The sequence below is a fragment of the Gorilla gorilla genome, chromosome 10, assembly GCF_029281585.2.
Source record: "Gorilla gorilla gorilla isolate KB3781 chromosome 10, NHGRI_mGorGor1-v2.1_pri, whole genome shotgun sequence".
NCBI classification, from domain to species: domain Eukaryota; kingdom Metazoa; phylum Chordata; class Mammalia; order Primates; family Hominidae; genus Gorilla; species Gorilla gorilla.
In genome coordinates this window covers 94,929,426-94,946,497 of record NC_073234.2, presented here as the reverse complement: position 1 = coordinate 94,946,497, position 17,072 = coordinate 94,929,426, and the positions used below count along the sequence as shown (strand labels likewise).

The 17,072-nt window shown below is 35.4% G+C and overlaps 1 protein-coding gene across 2 annotated transcripts in view; it reads left to right on the top strand.

Annotated features, from left to right (window-relative positions):
* The window catches only part of PAWR (pro-apoptotic WT1 regulator), a 105,554-nt gene extending 93,837 nt beyond the window's left edge, over nucleotides 1–11,717 (top strand). Inside the window, exons 4-7 of one of the 2 annotated variants that reach the window (XM_019038868.3) lie at nucleotides 7–154; nucleotides 2,242–2,346; nucleotides 3,992–4,074; nucleotides 11,551–11,717. In XM_019038868.3, the coding sequence (XP_018894413.1) occupies nucleotides 7–154; nucleotides 2,242–2,346; nucleotides 3,992–4,074; nucleotides 11,551–11,557 (343 nt within the window). In that variant the 3' untranslated portion in view covers nucleotides 11,558–11,717. Of the gene's footprint in view, nucleotides 1–6; nucleotides 155–2,241; nucleotides 2,347–3,991; nucleotides 6,907–11,550 lie in introns of those variants that run through there. The other variant, XM_055358746.2, reaches the window with a different exon arrangement.
* The last annotated feature ends 5,355 nt before the right edge of the window (nucleotides 11,718–17,072 follow it).

Genomic DNA, 17,072 nt, shown 5'->3' with positions numbered 1-17,072 from the left:
CCACAGCACAACCAGTGTCTCTGAAGAAGATGTCTCAAGTAGATATTCTCGAACAGATAGAAGTGGGTTCCCTAGATATAACAGGGATGCAAATGTTTCAGGTACTCTGGTTTCAAGTAGCACACTGGAAAAGAAAATTGAAGATCTTGAAAAGGTATGGATTATAAGTTATTTAAGATTGATAAAATTAATATACCATTAGAATTCTTTTGTTTCATAGCAACTGAGTGAGAAAGGAAATAATATTCCTTAATATTTAATATGTGCGCTTTTCTGCCAACTGTTACCTTTAATATATTAAAAGCCCTTGTTTTTGAAGTGGTTAGAAGTCTGAGCTGGCAAATATATACTACTGTGTATTTATTATATTGTCTGAATAGATTTTCATTTGTAACTTTACAAATTACAGGAGTAAATCTGAGTTAGGTCCATCTTTGGTGTTTGAAACAATTTTGTCTAAGAATATGCCTGTTTAAAAGTGTCTTTCAGTACAAGTCAGATGACTCTTGGCATAAATTTATTAACCATAGGGTCTCAGGTTTGTGCCATAGACATTCAACCCCTAAAATTAGCAATGGTGTTGAATACTTTTGTAACTGTTGAAAATGTGTTTTGTTTTACTTGAGATTATTCTCTATATTATTAAAGATCTAATTTATATATGTTATGTAAAGAAATTTCATTTTTAAAACTTGTTTCTATTTTATAACATTTATGATTTTTTGAGGTCACATTTCTAAGCTTTAACAACAGTTTCTTCTTGGAATTACTATTTCATAGTTTTATTTATTTATATTTATTTATTTAGTTTTGAGATAGAGTTTCGCTCTTGTTGCCTAAGCTGGAGTACAATGGCTCAGTATCGGCTCACTGCAACCTCCACTTCCCAGGTTCAAGTGTTTCTTCTGCCTCAGCCTTCCAAGTAACTGGGATTACAGGCATGCACCACCAAGCCCGGCTAATTCTTTTTTTGTATTTTTAGTAGAGAAGGGGTTTCACCATGTTGGTCAGGCTGGTCTTGAATTCCTAACCTCAGGTGATCCACCCGCCTCGGCTTCCTAAAGTGCTGGAATTACAGGCGTGAGCCACTCTGCCCAGCCTATTATTTCATAATTTTAAATTAAAAAGTTTAGACAATATATAATCTAATAGTTTTGAAGGGAGTTGCCCAGAAAGGCTTCGTGAGTTCCACAGGAGTTTGGATTGAATTGCTAGTAGTTGGCAGCAGCTAAGGGATATGGATGGTTGATTGCTCTGTAGGAGGTTTAGTAGGAAAGAAGCCAAGTTCTGGGCAAGGCCTTTTGAGCTCTGCTTCCCTTTTGCCCCCAAGGTGGCTGACCAAGCCCAGTGCCCTGGATTCTAAATAAGATGTCTTTGAAAAAGATGTTGCATTGTTTAAAGAAAAAAAAAATTAAAAATCAGTAATCTATTTTAGTTCCTTCTTTTTATCCATTATCAGTTAACTGGCAGAGCCAGAAGTAAAACTGAGGACCATTGTTTTTCTGTTTAGAGTTTCTATTGGGCCATCTCCTTTAAACTTTGTATTTTTAAGAAAAATTAATTTTGAATTATTTCAAACAAGATACCCATTAAAAAATAAGGTAGTTCATAACTTATAGTGGTGATAAGCTAAATAAGTTAAATCACAGGCCGGGCACAGTGGCTCACGCTTGTAATCCCAGCACTTTGGTAGGCTGAGGCGGGCAGATCACTTGAGGTCAGGAGTTCGAGACCAGCCTGGCCAACATGGCAAAGCCCCATCTGTACTAAAAATATGAAAATTACCCAGGCATGGTGGCATGCACCTGTAATTCCAGCTACTCGGGAGGCTGAGGCAGGAGAATTGCTTGAACCCAGGAGGTGGAGGTTGCAGTGAGCCAAGGTGCCATTGCACTCCAGCCTGGGTGACAAGAGTGAAACACTGCCACACATACACACACACACACACACACACACACACACACACACACAAAAGAGGTTAAATCATTGAGTCTATTACATTAGTTTTGTTAAAGACTTGTATAAACATAGCTTTACTCAGGAGCATCCTAATATCTCCTGTGCATTCTCTGATTCCTTTTGTGGTGGGATCTTTGTTCGTTCACCAAATGTCTTAAGGGATTCATTGGAAATCTTCATGTATGTAAGATATTTTACCAAATTGGGGAGATATATGCCATTTAGGAAGATTATAAATAACCAATTACTTCCTAATTACTGGTTTTTAATTGTACCTACCAGGAAGTAGTAAGAGAAAGACAAGAAAACCTAAGACTTGTGAGACTGATGCAAGATAAAGAGGAAATGATTGGAAAACTCAAAGAAGAAATTGATTTATTAAATAGAGTAAGTATTTCACCATATTTCAGGTTTGGAGGGGTTTTTTTTGGCAATTAGATGAAATATATAAATATGAAGAAATTATTAATTGCATTATTCACTTTGTTCTTTTGTTAGTGAAATAATAATTAGTAAGAAGTATCATTTTCTTCCAAAAACTGATTTCCTTTGGGCAGTTATCAGTTTAGCTCACTTAATTTTATTCTTTTGGAGATAGACTGATTTATGGATTTGTTCTGTGTTTTGTTAAAATCTGAGGGTGACAGGCGCTTTGTCACTACCATATGTAAGGGCACTGGCACAGAGTTGCCTCAAGAAATATCTAAAATTGGCCAGGCGCAGTGGCTCACACCTGTAATCTCAGCACTTTGGGAGGCCGAGGAGGGCGGATCACGTGAAGTCAGGAGGTCGAGACCAGCCTGGCCAACATGGTAAAACCCCGACTCTACTAAAATACGAAAAATCAGCTGGGCATGGTGGTGGGCACCTGTAATCTCAGCTACTCAGAAGGTTGAGGCAGGAGAATTGCTTGATCCCAGGAGGCGGAGGTTGCAGTGAGCCAAGATTGCGCTGCTGCACTCCAGCCTGGGCAGCAAGAGTAAGACTCTGTCTCTCAAAAAAAAAAAAAAAAAAAAAAACCACTAAAATTGGTACTCTTTATTATTATTATTATTATTATTTTTTGAGAAGGAGTCTCTCTCTGTTGCCCAGGCTGGAGTTCAGTGGCGCGATCTCAGCTCACTGCAACCTCCACCCCCCGGGTTCAAGTGATTCAAATTGATTACATCAAGATTTATTATTTTAAACTCCAAGAATAAATCTATAAATGTCTGCTTTTTTAACAGTAAAAAGTCTGTCTTGAAATAATGTTTCTTGTAACTAAAACTTATGGTGAATTTGTTTTAACCAGATGGTTGTGTATTTGGGACAAGGATTAATACAGGGAAAAAAGAGCTGGATCATATGCTTTTAAAGCTGGAGAGCGAATACTTAATTTAGTGGCTTTGAATTAATTTTAGCTCTAAAACCTTTCCTTCAAAATGTCGTAGAAAAGTCCAACATATAAATTGATCTGGAGCTGAAAACAAAATTGATCCAGATCAAGATACTCCAGATCCCCTTTTCCGTAGGCCTCAGTTTTGTCACCTCTCCAGAGTGTTATCCCCATTGTACACCTTTAAAGATCAGACAAAGTGGTAGGAGTGCATCTAGAACTTGTACCTGCACCTTTTGATGACTAATTTGACACAAGGTTGCAACCTAGGGCTCAATACCACATATGGCTTGCATGGGTAGTTTTTTTTTTTGCCTCAGTTTTAGGGAGGGGAAGTGGAGTTTGTTTAGCTAAAAAACTAACTTATTTATGATGATTGAAAATTGGAAGATTCACAATTTTAAAATTCTGACTTTCGGCTTCCTTTGAAAAACTGAAAGATCTGTAAGAGTTGGCCTATACACTTGTTGTAAGAATGAAGAGTCAAGTAATGGATGCTCATTTTTGGTGGGGCATATTACATCTAAAGTTGTTTTCAGAGCTTGCCCTTATTTCAAAATTAATTGGTTGTATGAATTATTTTTTAATGTGTATTGTGTTTTCATCTCTCCTCAAATATTTTTAAGTATTTTTAAAGTGTCTTTTTTTTTTCTTAAGGACCTAGATGACATAGAAGATGAAAATGAACAGCTAAAGCAGGAAAATAAAACTCTTTTGAAAGTTGTTGGTCAGCTGACCAGGTAGAGGATTCAAGACTCAATGTGGAAAAAATATTTTAAACTACTGATTGAATGTTAATGGTCAATGCTAGCACAATATTCCTATGCTGCAATACATTAAAATAACTAAGCAAGTATATTTATTTCTAGCAAACAGATGTTTGTTTTCAAAATACTTCTTTTTCATTATTGGTTTTAAAAAAGCATCATCCTTTTATCTCACAAATAAGTAATATCTTTCAGTTATTAAATGATAGATAATGCCTTTTTGGTTTTGTGTGGTATTCAACTAATACATGGTTTAAAGTCACAGCCGTTTGAATATATTTTATCTTTGGTAGTACATTTTCTCCCTTAGGAATATACATAGTCTTTGTTTACATGAGTTCAAATACTTTTGGGATGTTACCTACACATGTCTTATTACTGATGTGTGCAACCTTTTATGTGTTGATGACTCACTCATAGAGGTTTTTGTCTACTGTCATTTGTTCTTTCCACTTATTCTAAGCATTTAGAGTAATAGAGTCATACTTTTGTATAACAGCAACCTTTTAAAAGGAAAACTCTTATAAAGTCACTGTCATGTTTTAGTTGACTAAATATAAATTTAAGAGAATACTTGAATTGTGCTATAGTAAATAAAAATTTACTATTTTGTGTTTGAATATTGAAAAATTGAATCACTTTAACTCCTGAAAAACATACAATTGTAATTTCAATGTAAAATTTCTTATGTAGGTACTACCTTTTTTTATCGTTCCAAGGTTTGCTAGTGAACACAGGATATTTTAAAAGTTTTTTATTCTTCGGGCCTGGAAAGTGTACAAAGTCAGTGTAGGAGAAAAAAATCCATGTTTTTATATTAGCATGCACACTAAAAACCAAAATATTATTCATATGTAAAACATTCGTACAAAACAATATGTAAGCAGAAATAGTACTAAAATACTTTGCCTAATTTCTAAGTTGAAGAATAACACTGGGACACAGTTTTTTCATATGAGAGAATATTCCGCTATTTCAAATTTAAGGGATTTTCTTCCTAACATTGAAATTTTAAAAACAGAGTTACTTCTAAATAATTATACAAATTTTTTCTTCTATTAAATATTATTATTTAGAATTGTTTTTGTATTACATATTCATGTTAAGAACCCCGTCTTCCCTTAAAATACATTAAAATTATGACATTTTTGCTTTGTGATTGAATTTCAAATAGCAGTATGGTATCCTTTTATCTAGTTGATATATGAAAGTGGCTTGAATATAGTCAAATCCATTTTGGGTACTCTACTGACTTTTTCCTTCACTTGCCAAGCCCTTTTATTGTTCACTGTTAGAAAAATAGAGAAGGTGAGACAGCTGGGGGAAAATGTGGAGTAAATGATAAGTACCAAATGTTGAATTCTAAAAGTCTCTACATTTACCTAGGTTGGCTTTCTCCCTTCCCCAGTTCAGAAGTTTCCAGCTTGGCCAATCATCAGAATCACTTGAGGAACTTAGAAAGAACTCCCTGGCTGTAGCTCCTATGCAGGTTTAGGTTGAGACTCTGGACTCCACAATTTTTAAAGGTTACCATCTGAGGTTTCTGATCATAGTCTACTTTTGAAGCAGCTGCTGCTGTTTCTTTATTCCATTGAACACCCTGGAATTGACATAATTTTATCTATCAGCATTTCTCCCCTTTTAGTTTATTTAATAATTAACCCGGTCTCCAGGGCAGTTTTCATATGACCATGTGTATATTCACTGCTCACGAAAAAGTTTAATGTTAGATTACCAAATTTAATATAGTTGCAGAATTACTGCATAAGGGCTTCCCTTCTTGGAGACTCTTACCCAGCATGGGAACAGTGATCCGCCCACATGACAGGGTGGTATGCCAGGCATAGTTAACTGCCTTTGGTTGTGAGGTACTCATCTTCCTTTAGTTACCCTTAGTTATGTGGCACGCATGTCCTTATTGCCTAGTTCCTCATCCACACTTTGGATCTTGTGAAAATGCTGTTAGTATCCAACCTTAAAATATATTAGTATATGGGTTTTTATTAAAAGAATTACTTTGAATTTTCTATTCATATGTAAATAAAGGAACATTTCATTTCACTTAAAAAAATTATATCAATTATTAGGCTGGGTGCAGTGGCTCATGCCTGTAATCCCAGCACTTTGGGAGGCCAAGGCGGGTGGATTACCAGAGTTCGGGAGTTCGAGACCAGCTTGACCAACATGGAGAAACCCCGTCTCTACTAAAAATACAAAATTAGCCAGGTGTGGTGGCGCATGCCTGTAATCCTGGCTACTCAGGAGGCTGAGGCAGGAGAATCGCTTGAAAACCCAGGAGACGGAGGTTGCGGTGAGCTGAGATTGCGCCATTGTACTCCAGCCTGGGCAAGAAGAGCGAAATTCTGTCTCCAAAAAAAACAAAAAAAAAACAAAAATTATTAATACTTTTAAAGACTGGGCTGTTTAAGAATTTTTTGGGGAACATTTCTAGCAGTGATTTTTTTGGCCTTTAATGATAGCGTAAAGACAGGAGCCTTACAACTTAGGCAAAGCATTTCACATGCAGTCCTTCTTCCATCTCAAAATATGTATTTATTTTACACACAGAATTTTACACTAACCATCGAAAAATAAAGTAGGATCTGCTACAGTTTCACCTGAAAATTTATAAAAAGTGTTGAGATTGGTAGAAGGTAGTTTTTAAGTACATGTGCACTACCCTAAAAGACTTGTCTATTGTCAATAAAGTGTTAGTATTTGTGAAATTATTATTCCTGTTCAGAAATACTATTTCTTAAGTCTCCTGGGAATTTGTGGCATAATAAAGCACATTCAAAGTTCTAATGTGTTTATGAGCTCATTTTCAAAATAGTAAGTTTGTCATCTTTAAAATGAACATGACTTGCCTCCTTGATTTCTGAAATGAATTAATTGAAGATTGCTATAGTAATCTTTATTTCATCTTTCTAGAGTTGTTGGCAATTTTATTATACAACAGTTACCATTAGAGAAGGGGGGAAGGGCTTTTGGGTGTGTATTTGTAGGTACTAAGGGATTTACTAAATATAGTAGATTAGCACTGTCACACTTGTTCAAGTAGTTTCAAACATAGAAAATTAAGTATCAGGTATGTGGAGCAATGTAGTTTTTTTTTTTTTCTTCAGTTTAAAAAATTTTTAATTGTGGTAGAAGCAATGTATTCTTAAGGTGAAAAACCTACCTCGGTTACATGTGGTTTGTGTTTTTTGGATTAATCTGGATTTTATAATTAGAAATAAAAATAAGATTTTGAATCCACTTAATTTCTTGAAAATAGTACAAGTCAGTGTAACAGAGAAGCATTCATATATTCAACACTGTAAGACAAAACAGCAGAGACCTTGGATTTGATAATTGATCTGATATCCTGGACAGTATTCATATGTACAGTGATAGGTATCTTTCTTTGGAGTTTTTTTTTGTGCATATGTGTATAGTTTTATGGGTTCTGAGTTGGTGACCAGTAAGTTCCATGTAGTGCTGGCACTTACTTAATAACTATTCATGATATTGTTAATAACTTGTTATAGGATTGTATTCCCAATTACAGTCTCTAAGATTATAATTGATATTATCTGAGAAGTAGTGTGACGACTTTCTTTTGTTGTTACATTAAGCCGAAAACATAATACTAATAGACAACTAACAGTTTGCTTATCAGGCACATCAACTAAGGCACCTCCCCCCATGCTAAGTTTCTCCTGGATATATGGAAGTTGATTGTTTCCCAGTTTAAAAACTTGAACTAATATTTCCTAAGAAAATCTGAGTCCATATTGTTTTTATTTTACTTAGCTAGAATCTCATAGCATGTTAAAGTCATATCCTTATCCCCACTAAAAATAACTATGTCTATGTGAGAGGAATATTGTATGTGAGAGCTGTATTAAATACTATTATAGGTGTTACAGAATCTTTAAATAAATGGGCATGGACCAACTTTCCATCTAGTAGTGTACAATCTATATAGTGCATGTCAGTAGCACAAAATGCAGTCTTGGCATTAGCCTGTCTAATCTGAATAGTTTACTCAAAAGTACTTCTTTGTGTTAAGTATTCAGCCACTGTTTTTAGATCTAGTTAATAGGTTCTATTTAATTTGCTACAACATTTACTGAATGGTGGAGTGAAAAAACTGATGCATATTGGGAAATATCTTACCATTTTTTAAAGATAATGTTAATTAGGAAAAGAACACTTTTAAGGAATTTATAGCAGTGATGAAATGAATTCAGTTATATCAGATACACCAAACTGTTGATGGTATTTAAATGTGACTTCAAGTTAGTATTTCTGTATATATTATTGATTACTGGTTTGTTTTTAGATATGTAAGTCTGTTCTAATCTACAGTTCACATATCGACAGTTACTCTGGTAATAATAGAATGTTAGTGATGATCACCTGGTGGATGTTGATTAAGTGCCTGTGTTTTGTTTCCTCCTCTGGATACCAAATAGGTGTATGCTACTTTTTTGGTGAACTTATTTCTTGGAAGATTTGGCTATGCTATTCAGGGTTTTTATTCTTTTGTTTTTCTTCTAAATTTAAGTAGCATCCTGCTGCTACCATATTAAAGCTAAAATTTAACTTTTGCTGAAGAATCAGCTAATTCAGGTAATCCAAATATTTGTGGAAAAACATCTGGATAATTTATTGAACACATTAGTATTGTGTAGACAGCTTTGATCATTCCCATTGCATAGGTTTTTATTGTGGAATAGTCAACTTAATATAGATTCACTTTCAATTTGCATGTATAAAGTAATACTCAATAAAAATTTTTTCATTTATTTTTCAACAGTGGTTATTTTTTTTTCTTCCTGTACTATCAGTAAAATCCTGACTATGAGTTTTACTTTTGAAGCTAAAGGATAATGCTGGTAATCTAATTATATACCTCTTACAGAAACCATATGCAGCACTTTAAAAATCTTTATTTGGTGTATTATTTTAGGTGGACAATGATTTAAGACTCAAAGCCATCATGTTAAGGTCTAAATACATTAGTGGTGGGGTTTCTCGAATAAATGAGGAAGTGCACAAAAGTTCAGCCTGACTGAAAATTTTAATTGTGTTTTAAAACTACATGAATAATTTCTTGATTCAAAATCAGAACTGTTATAAACTAAATCTGATGGCGTCCAAAGAATTTCAGGTCCTTCAAAGTTTGTAAAAGATAAGTAGGGGCCTAGGAATATAAAAATTTAGACTTTTTTAGTAAATGGTTTACATAACCTTTTGTCTTAATTTGTCATTCTTCATACACAGGCACAAGCTAATCAGTCTTCTCTACTTCTAGAACTCTAAATCTTCTCAGTAATGTCATACAAGTCTAACAAGAGGAAAAGCATCCTTAAGTCAGTCTATTTAGATAAACGCTTCAAGTCCCTATATAAGGACGTATTCCACTAGCAAGCCAGTAAATTTTTCCAAGGTCACATAATCTTACATGAAATGGAACCTTTCATCTTAGACTTCATCAAACTCAATTTTTTCCCTTCTAGATTCACTTTGTGTTTATGCATGCATGCACGCATGCACACAATTCTATCAGCAGCTGTAAACTACCCACATATTTTCTTAACCTCATTTTTTCAGTTTTTCTTCATCTTTAAAAGAGGTTACATTTCATTCCTGGTCAACTCTTATAAAGAATTATGTAATATTGGGCCTTCATATTAAAGAGAGAGACTGGTTATAATATCCTTTACAGTCCATTCATTTTATTCTGATGTCTAACCAGATAGACACTAGCAAGCAAAACTTCCCTCTTAATCCTGGACCAAATGCATAATTTTACTGTCACTTTCAAAAATCTGTTATGACTGAATCAAAATCCTTTTAAAGAAAGGAAAAAGCTCTTTTTGTGTCAAATAGTTGAACAACATGAAAACAGTATGAGCCGGTTAAAGATAGATTGAATTTTTACTTTACACATATGAAAAACAGTTTAAGTTTTGACTGCTGTGTATGTTATTCATGTTAATATGTGCTCAGTTATTCACTATTGTTAATCCACATATAATCAGTTGCTATCCCTGGTTAGACACACTATGGAACTTGAAATGCACAATATTTACATTGTTAGAGGCTTCTATCCAAATATCTGCATTCCTTTAAAATGTGAACTATTTGCTGTGATTAACCAAAGGTAGATTATGTCATCAGTGGACATTTTAGCTTTATGGAAACAAATTATTAAGAAATGAATAGAAAGGTGTCTTTTTCTTTGTGTAGTGCAAAAGCCTAAAGCTATCAGTCAAAGGCCTAAGAAATCCACATTTGAAAAACGTAAATCATGATTGGTAAGAATACATTCATCTGATAGTATTGAGAAAAGTTGAAAAACTGTTAGCCTTCCATAACACATTAAACGTTTTATGTATGGATGGCTGAAAGTATTGAGAAAAGTTGAAAAACTGTTAGCCTTCCATAACACATTAAACGTTTTGTGTGTGGATGGCTTAGGACAATAAACAACATCATTAAAGTAAAATTATGTCAGTCTGTTCATATTAACTTATTTAAATCAATGAAAATTTTAATGAGATGAATAAATGGATGCTTTGGAAATGCAGGATTATAGGAGGCCTAAAAGTGCATCTTGTTTCTTGTAACCCTTTTAAAACCAATATGCCTGGCTAGGTGCAGTGGCTCATGCCTATAATACCAACGGGGTAACACAGGGTTATGCCGTCTATACAAAAAAATAAATGAGCTGGGCAAGATGGCATGCACCTGTAGTCCCAGCTGTTTGGTAGGCTGAGGGGGAAGGATTGCTTGAGCCTGGGAGGTCGAGACTGCAGTGAGCCAAGATCACACCACTGCACTCCAGCCTGGGTGACAGAGCAAGACTCTACCTCAAAAATAAAAAAAATCAATATAGTTTCAATGAAGCAAAGCATCTCAGGTAACAATTTGAGCATAACTTTAACCATAACTTATGATAGCATAATAATATTCATTAGTAATTCAGTAGCCGTATGTGCCAGGCTGTGTTAGGTGCTTTATATATTGTTTAATTTTTAAAAACTTGCGGAGTGTACAGATTGGTAAGGTGACACATTGTATCACAAAGCTAGTCTTTGAGTCCAAAGTTTTGTGGTTTTATGTTATGATATACTTTTATCATGGAATTGTCTTATTAAATGTTTTGCCAGTGGTTCTTAAAGTGTGTTTCTGACACCAGTAGCATTGACTTCACTTAGAAACCTGTTAGAAATACAAATTATTTGGCCCCACCCAACACTTGAGTCACAAACTTTGCAGATGGGGCTCAATCTGTTTTAACAAGCGCTTCATGTAATTTTGATGGCAGGCCTAAGTTTTTGAGCCACTGCAGTATGCATTTCTATTTTTAAGCAAAGATCTTGGTCTTTCTTTTTGGACATTGTAGAAATAACATGAACTTGTTTTTTGTTTGTGTTTGTTTTGTTTTGTTTTAAGCTCCTGATCTTTGTTGGTTACGTTGCAAAAGATTGTATCAGGAGAAGCCTCAGCATGGACATTGACATCCTGACATAACCCCCATTAATTTAGTATTCTCTCTGAAACTCAAATGGATTCTCAAGTCCAAGAGACTATGGAATAAAATCATTGTTTTTCTGTGTTAAGTTTTATCTCTGTTATTGCCTGAAGACTTTTGGTAACAATAATGCGCTTTCATCAAACTTTTAAGACTTGATTGGAAAAAATAAATGTATGTTTCATCAGTTATACAATTTGTTTTGTATGTGTGGACACTGGGGTGGTCCCTGAGGAGCCTGAATCTTCAAAATATACTTTCTGTGAGCTCAGAAAATGAATAGCACTTTTGAGCTAATTGATCAGTGTGGAGAAATCACAGTGTTGCGTCCTGATGAGTAAAGATAAAATTGACTCTCTTTATCGATTCAAGATCATTTTTTATATAAATAAATAAGCTACTCCTGTTTACTTTTTACAAACTTGAGAACAGTTTTAGATTTATAAAGTTATTGTGAAGATAGTACAGAGGGTTCTCATATGCCACCACACCAAGTTTCTCCTACTAACATCTTACGTTAAAACTGTGCATTTATCACAGTTAATCGTCCAATATTTATGCACGATTATTAAAGTCCATACTTGATTCAGATTTCCTAAATTTTCCCCTAATGTCCTTTCTCTTTTCCAGTGTCCAGTCCAGGATACTACATTATATTTAGTACCTGTGTCTCCATAAAATTTTCTTGGCTGTGACAGTTTCTTAGATTTTCCTTGTTTTTGATGCCCTTGACAGTTTTTAGTTCTGGGCAGGTATTTTTCACTTTACTATGGATATTTCAGATACACAGAAAAGTACAGAAAATCACTAGCAGTATCCTGCTAATTTTTTGTTATCCTGCTTCCTTTTTCTTTTTTGTTGGGGTGTTTTAAAGTTAAACTCCAATTATCCTTTCACCTGCAGATACTTCAGTATGTATCTCTAATAGTAAGAATTTAAAAGAATAACCACAATGTTATACCTAACAAAATTAATATTAATTATTTAATATCATCTGTTTACTTTGGGTTCCCTAAGAAGCAGGCATGCATGAGATTTATTGGGGGAAAACACTTGTGAAGAAAATTGGAGAGGGAGCTAGAGGAGGTTGAGAAAAGTGTCAGAACTTGATACAGGTCTGCCTGGTGAAGGGGAGAGGAGGATAGTTGGACAGGAAGTCTTAATCCATAATTGTTTTAGTCCATTTGTATTGCTATAAAGGAATACCTGAGGTAATTGAGAAAGAAGTTCATTTGGCTCATGGTCTGCAGGTTGTACAAGAAGTATGGTGCTAACATCTGCTTCAGGTGAGGGCTTCAGGCCGCTTCCACTCATAGTAGAAGAGGAAGGGGAGCCAATGTGTCACATGGCAAGAGAGGATGGAAGAGAGTGGGAAAAGCAGGCCTTAATGCCCTTTTAAACAACCAGCTCTCATGAACTAGAGTGAGAACTCATTACCTTGAGCATGGCACCAAGCTGTTTATGAAGCATCTGCAACCATGACCGAGACACCTGCCACTAGGCCCTATCTCCAACATTGGGAATAAAATTTCAACATGAGATTTGGAGGAGGTCAAACTACATCAGTAATTCTAAAAAAGTTTTAACGAGGCTGTTTGGGAGTCCTCAAACCAAATGTTCCCGCTCCTGAGCAGTCTCACATCTTGTAGTAATGGGCCTGCCATTGTAATCCTGCAATGCTCATTTGTTGGCACGGAGCAGCCAGTAGGAAGTGTGCCCTCAGCTGAATACCATGGTGGATTCAGACCACAGTGACTGGAACTGCCCGTCAATTACCCACCCTAAAGCTGGCGATCTGAGAGGTCCATTTTTTTTATGGCTGTCACATCATCTAATACTTGGTGTTCAGATTTCCTACAGATGCCTCTAAAATTGTCCTTTCAGTGTTGGTTAAGGATCCAAATGAGAGTCAACTATTGCATTTTATTAGTGTGTCTCTTGAGTCTTTTTTAACCTATAAATTATCCCTTCTTCCCCATTCTTAGACCATTTTTCAAATTGAAGAAATTAGATCATTTGCTCTACAGAACTTCCCACATTCTGGATTTCACTGTATCTATGGTATTAATGTATCCCTCTATCAACCTCTATTTTTTGGTAATTGTTAGATGTGACACCTTTATTAGATTCAATAGGTGGTGAGTGCTTCCGACTGATTGACATCAGAGGATGCATAATGTCTGGTTGTCTCGCTTCTAATGATGTTAATATTGATAAGTAGATTCAGATGCTATCTTTATTGCTCTATTTGAAAGCTCCCCATCAACCTTTTGTGTAATAATTTTAGCAAACATTAATGATTATTGCCCACATCCGTTATATCTTTAGGTATTGCAAAGTGATAGTTTTCTAATTCTGTGATTTATTTACATGAGTAGTTGGAGTTCTTTAGAGAAACTTTTCTCATCAACTGCTTGGTTTCCCTAAAATACAAGAAAGATAAAATCATACTGATTCTTTACTAATTTTATAATAATGGGCTATAGCTTAGTAACCTCCAGAGGTAAGTAATGAGTTTATTTATTTCATGAGCTTTACTCCATTGCAGTAATTATTTTTTTATGTCCAAATCGTCTCATCTTTGGCCAGTGGAAGCCCCTTCAAGTTGGTTCCTGTATCATTTTGGTTATCAATAACTTCCTTGTTTTCTGGCATAAGACGTTCCAATCTCGTCTTATACATTTCGTTTTCAGGACCTCCAGGTTACCTTCTTTTGCAGGTAATTAAAGCCTGATAACCATCTAAATTATTAGATGGTATAAAAAACAAGAGGGCATTTATGGAGTTGTTTGTTGTTGTTGTTGTTGTTGTTTTTGAGACAGAGTCTTGCTCTGTTGTCCAGGCTGGAGTGCAGTGGCACAATCTCAGTTCACTGCAACCTCCGCCCCACAGTTCAAGCATTTCTCCTGCCTCAGCCTCCCGAGTAGCTGGGACTACAGGTGCCCACCACCACACCTGGCTAATTTTTGTATTTAGTAGAGACAGGGTTTCTCCATGTGTCAAGCTGGTCTTGAACTCCTGACCTCAGGTGATCCACCCAACTGAGCCTCCCAAAGTGCTGGGATTACAGGCATGAGCCACTGCACCTGGCCCATTTATGGAGTTCTTAACTGTAAAGTCTGTAAGGACTTTGAAATATTTTCCAACTTGTACTTTCTTTTTTTTTTTTTTTTTTTTTTTGAGACTGTCTTGCTCTGTTGCCCAGGCTGGAGTGTGGTGGTACTGTCTCAGCTCAATGCAACCTCCGCCTCCTGGGTTCAAGCAGTTTTCCTGTCTCAACCTCCAAAGCAGCTGGAATTACAGGCGCCTGCCACCGCGCCTGGGTAACTTTTGTATTTTTAGTAGAGACGGGGTTTCACCATGTTGGCCAGGCTGGTCTTGAACTCCTGACCTCAGGTGATCTTGCCCGCCTTGGCCTCTCAAAGTGCTGGGATTACAGCCTCCAACTTGTACTTTCACTGCATATTTAAGGTGACAGAAATATGCTTGTTTCTTTGCCTTCTTAAAATTTATTTTCTCACTTATATTCTGTGCAAGACAGCAGATCATAGACATATAGTTGGCTCTATATATCCATGGATTTTGAATCTATGGATTCAACCAACCATAGATGGAAAGTATTAGGAAAAAATTAAAATTACAACACTTAAAAAAAGATACACATTTAAAAATACAGTAACTATTTACAGAGCATTTACATTGTATTAGGTATTGTAAGTAATCTAGGGCTGATGAAGTATGCAGGAGGATATGCATAGGCTATATGCAAATACTACACAGATAATTGGTATTCATAGGTATCCATAGGGGATCCTAGACCCAATCCCCCAAAGATACTGAGGGACGACTGACTCTATGTTGATTTTTTTTTTTTTTTGAAAATTCAAATCTATACATGTATGTTAGGAACTTCAGGAGATTGACTATAAAAAGCAAGACTTTTTTTAGTAGTTGTGTTCAAATTAGGTAGTAGCCACATAACTATGTAAAAATTTATAGATATTAGGTGTGAAAGGACATCAGAACTATGTAAATTAAATACATAATTTAAAAAGTGATGCCCAAATTGTGCTCCTGATTAGATACTTCATCTCTAGCCACATCTGAGTGAAGGTCTGTGTGGAGGTGCCAGTCATTGGTAAGTTTTCACAGCTGGTTGTGAGGCAGTCCTGATGAGGAAAGTGTTGGTTGATGGCTCAAAACAGGCTGTGAAGTTGCCCTTTCGACTGATGGAACCACCAAGACCCTCTGCAGTGCTTGGAATAAAGCCCAGTTACTGGCAGCCATCACCTGGGACGCCACTTCATAATTCTGGCAAAACCCTTCCTCTACTCCCTTAGTACCTCCATCCAAAAGGAAGGTTCCACTGTTTTCTTCCAGAATGTGGAAAGCAACTGAAGCCTAAAATTCTTGCATTTTGTCTTTTGTATTGGTTCACAAATACTTATTGTGTGCCTGCTTTTTGCTCTGTTCTAGGTACTAGGAACATAGTAGTGAACAAAAAAATCCTAGCCGACACCATTTTAATTTTTAGTTACCCAATGAAAGAGTGTTGACACAGAATTGAGGACTGGTTGTTAGAATGTTCTTTGATCCTTTCCGAAAGATGAGAATTGAACTCCACTTGTTTTTTGACAGAGATGGTGTCAATACATGTCATGGGTCATAATTTGTGATGAAAAAATTATGCTGATAGGTCTAATGTTTGGAAAAGACAGATTTATTCCCTTAATCTTTAGAAATTGAGAATGGGGATTTGGGGCACAAATTTATGTTTCCATTAATTTTTGTTAAATGAATTTTATTACTTTATTTGCACAAATACATGGAATGCATTTGAAATTTTGTTATGTGTTTATAATACATAGTGATCAAGTCAGGTTATTTAGAGTGTCCATCACCTAAGTACAATACTTTTGTCTTAACTATAGTCAGTTTACTCAGCTATCAAACATTGCATTTATTCATTTTGTCTAACTTTATTTTTGTATTCTTTAAGCCACTTCTCTTTAATCTCTTTCCTCCCCCTCACCCTTCCCAGTCTCTAGTATCTTTCCATTCTCTATCTGCGTGTGATCAAATTTTGTAGCTTCCACATACAAGTGAAAGTGTGCACTGTTTCTTTCTTTGTGCCTGGTTTATTTCACTTAACATAATGACCTCCAGTTTCATCCATGTTCCTGCAAATAACATGATTTTATTCTTTTTTATGGTTGAATAATATTGCATTGTGTATATACGCCACATTTTCTTTATCCATCTATTCATTGATGGACTCTTAGGTGGATTCTATATCTTTGCTATTGTGAATAGTGCTACAAAAACATGTGAGTGCAACTATTGCTTTGATATATTGATTTCTTTTCCTTTAGTAGATACCTAGCAGTGGGGTTGCTGGATGAAATGGTAATTCTATTTTTAGTATTTTGAGAATTCTTCATAC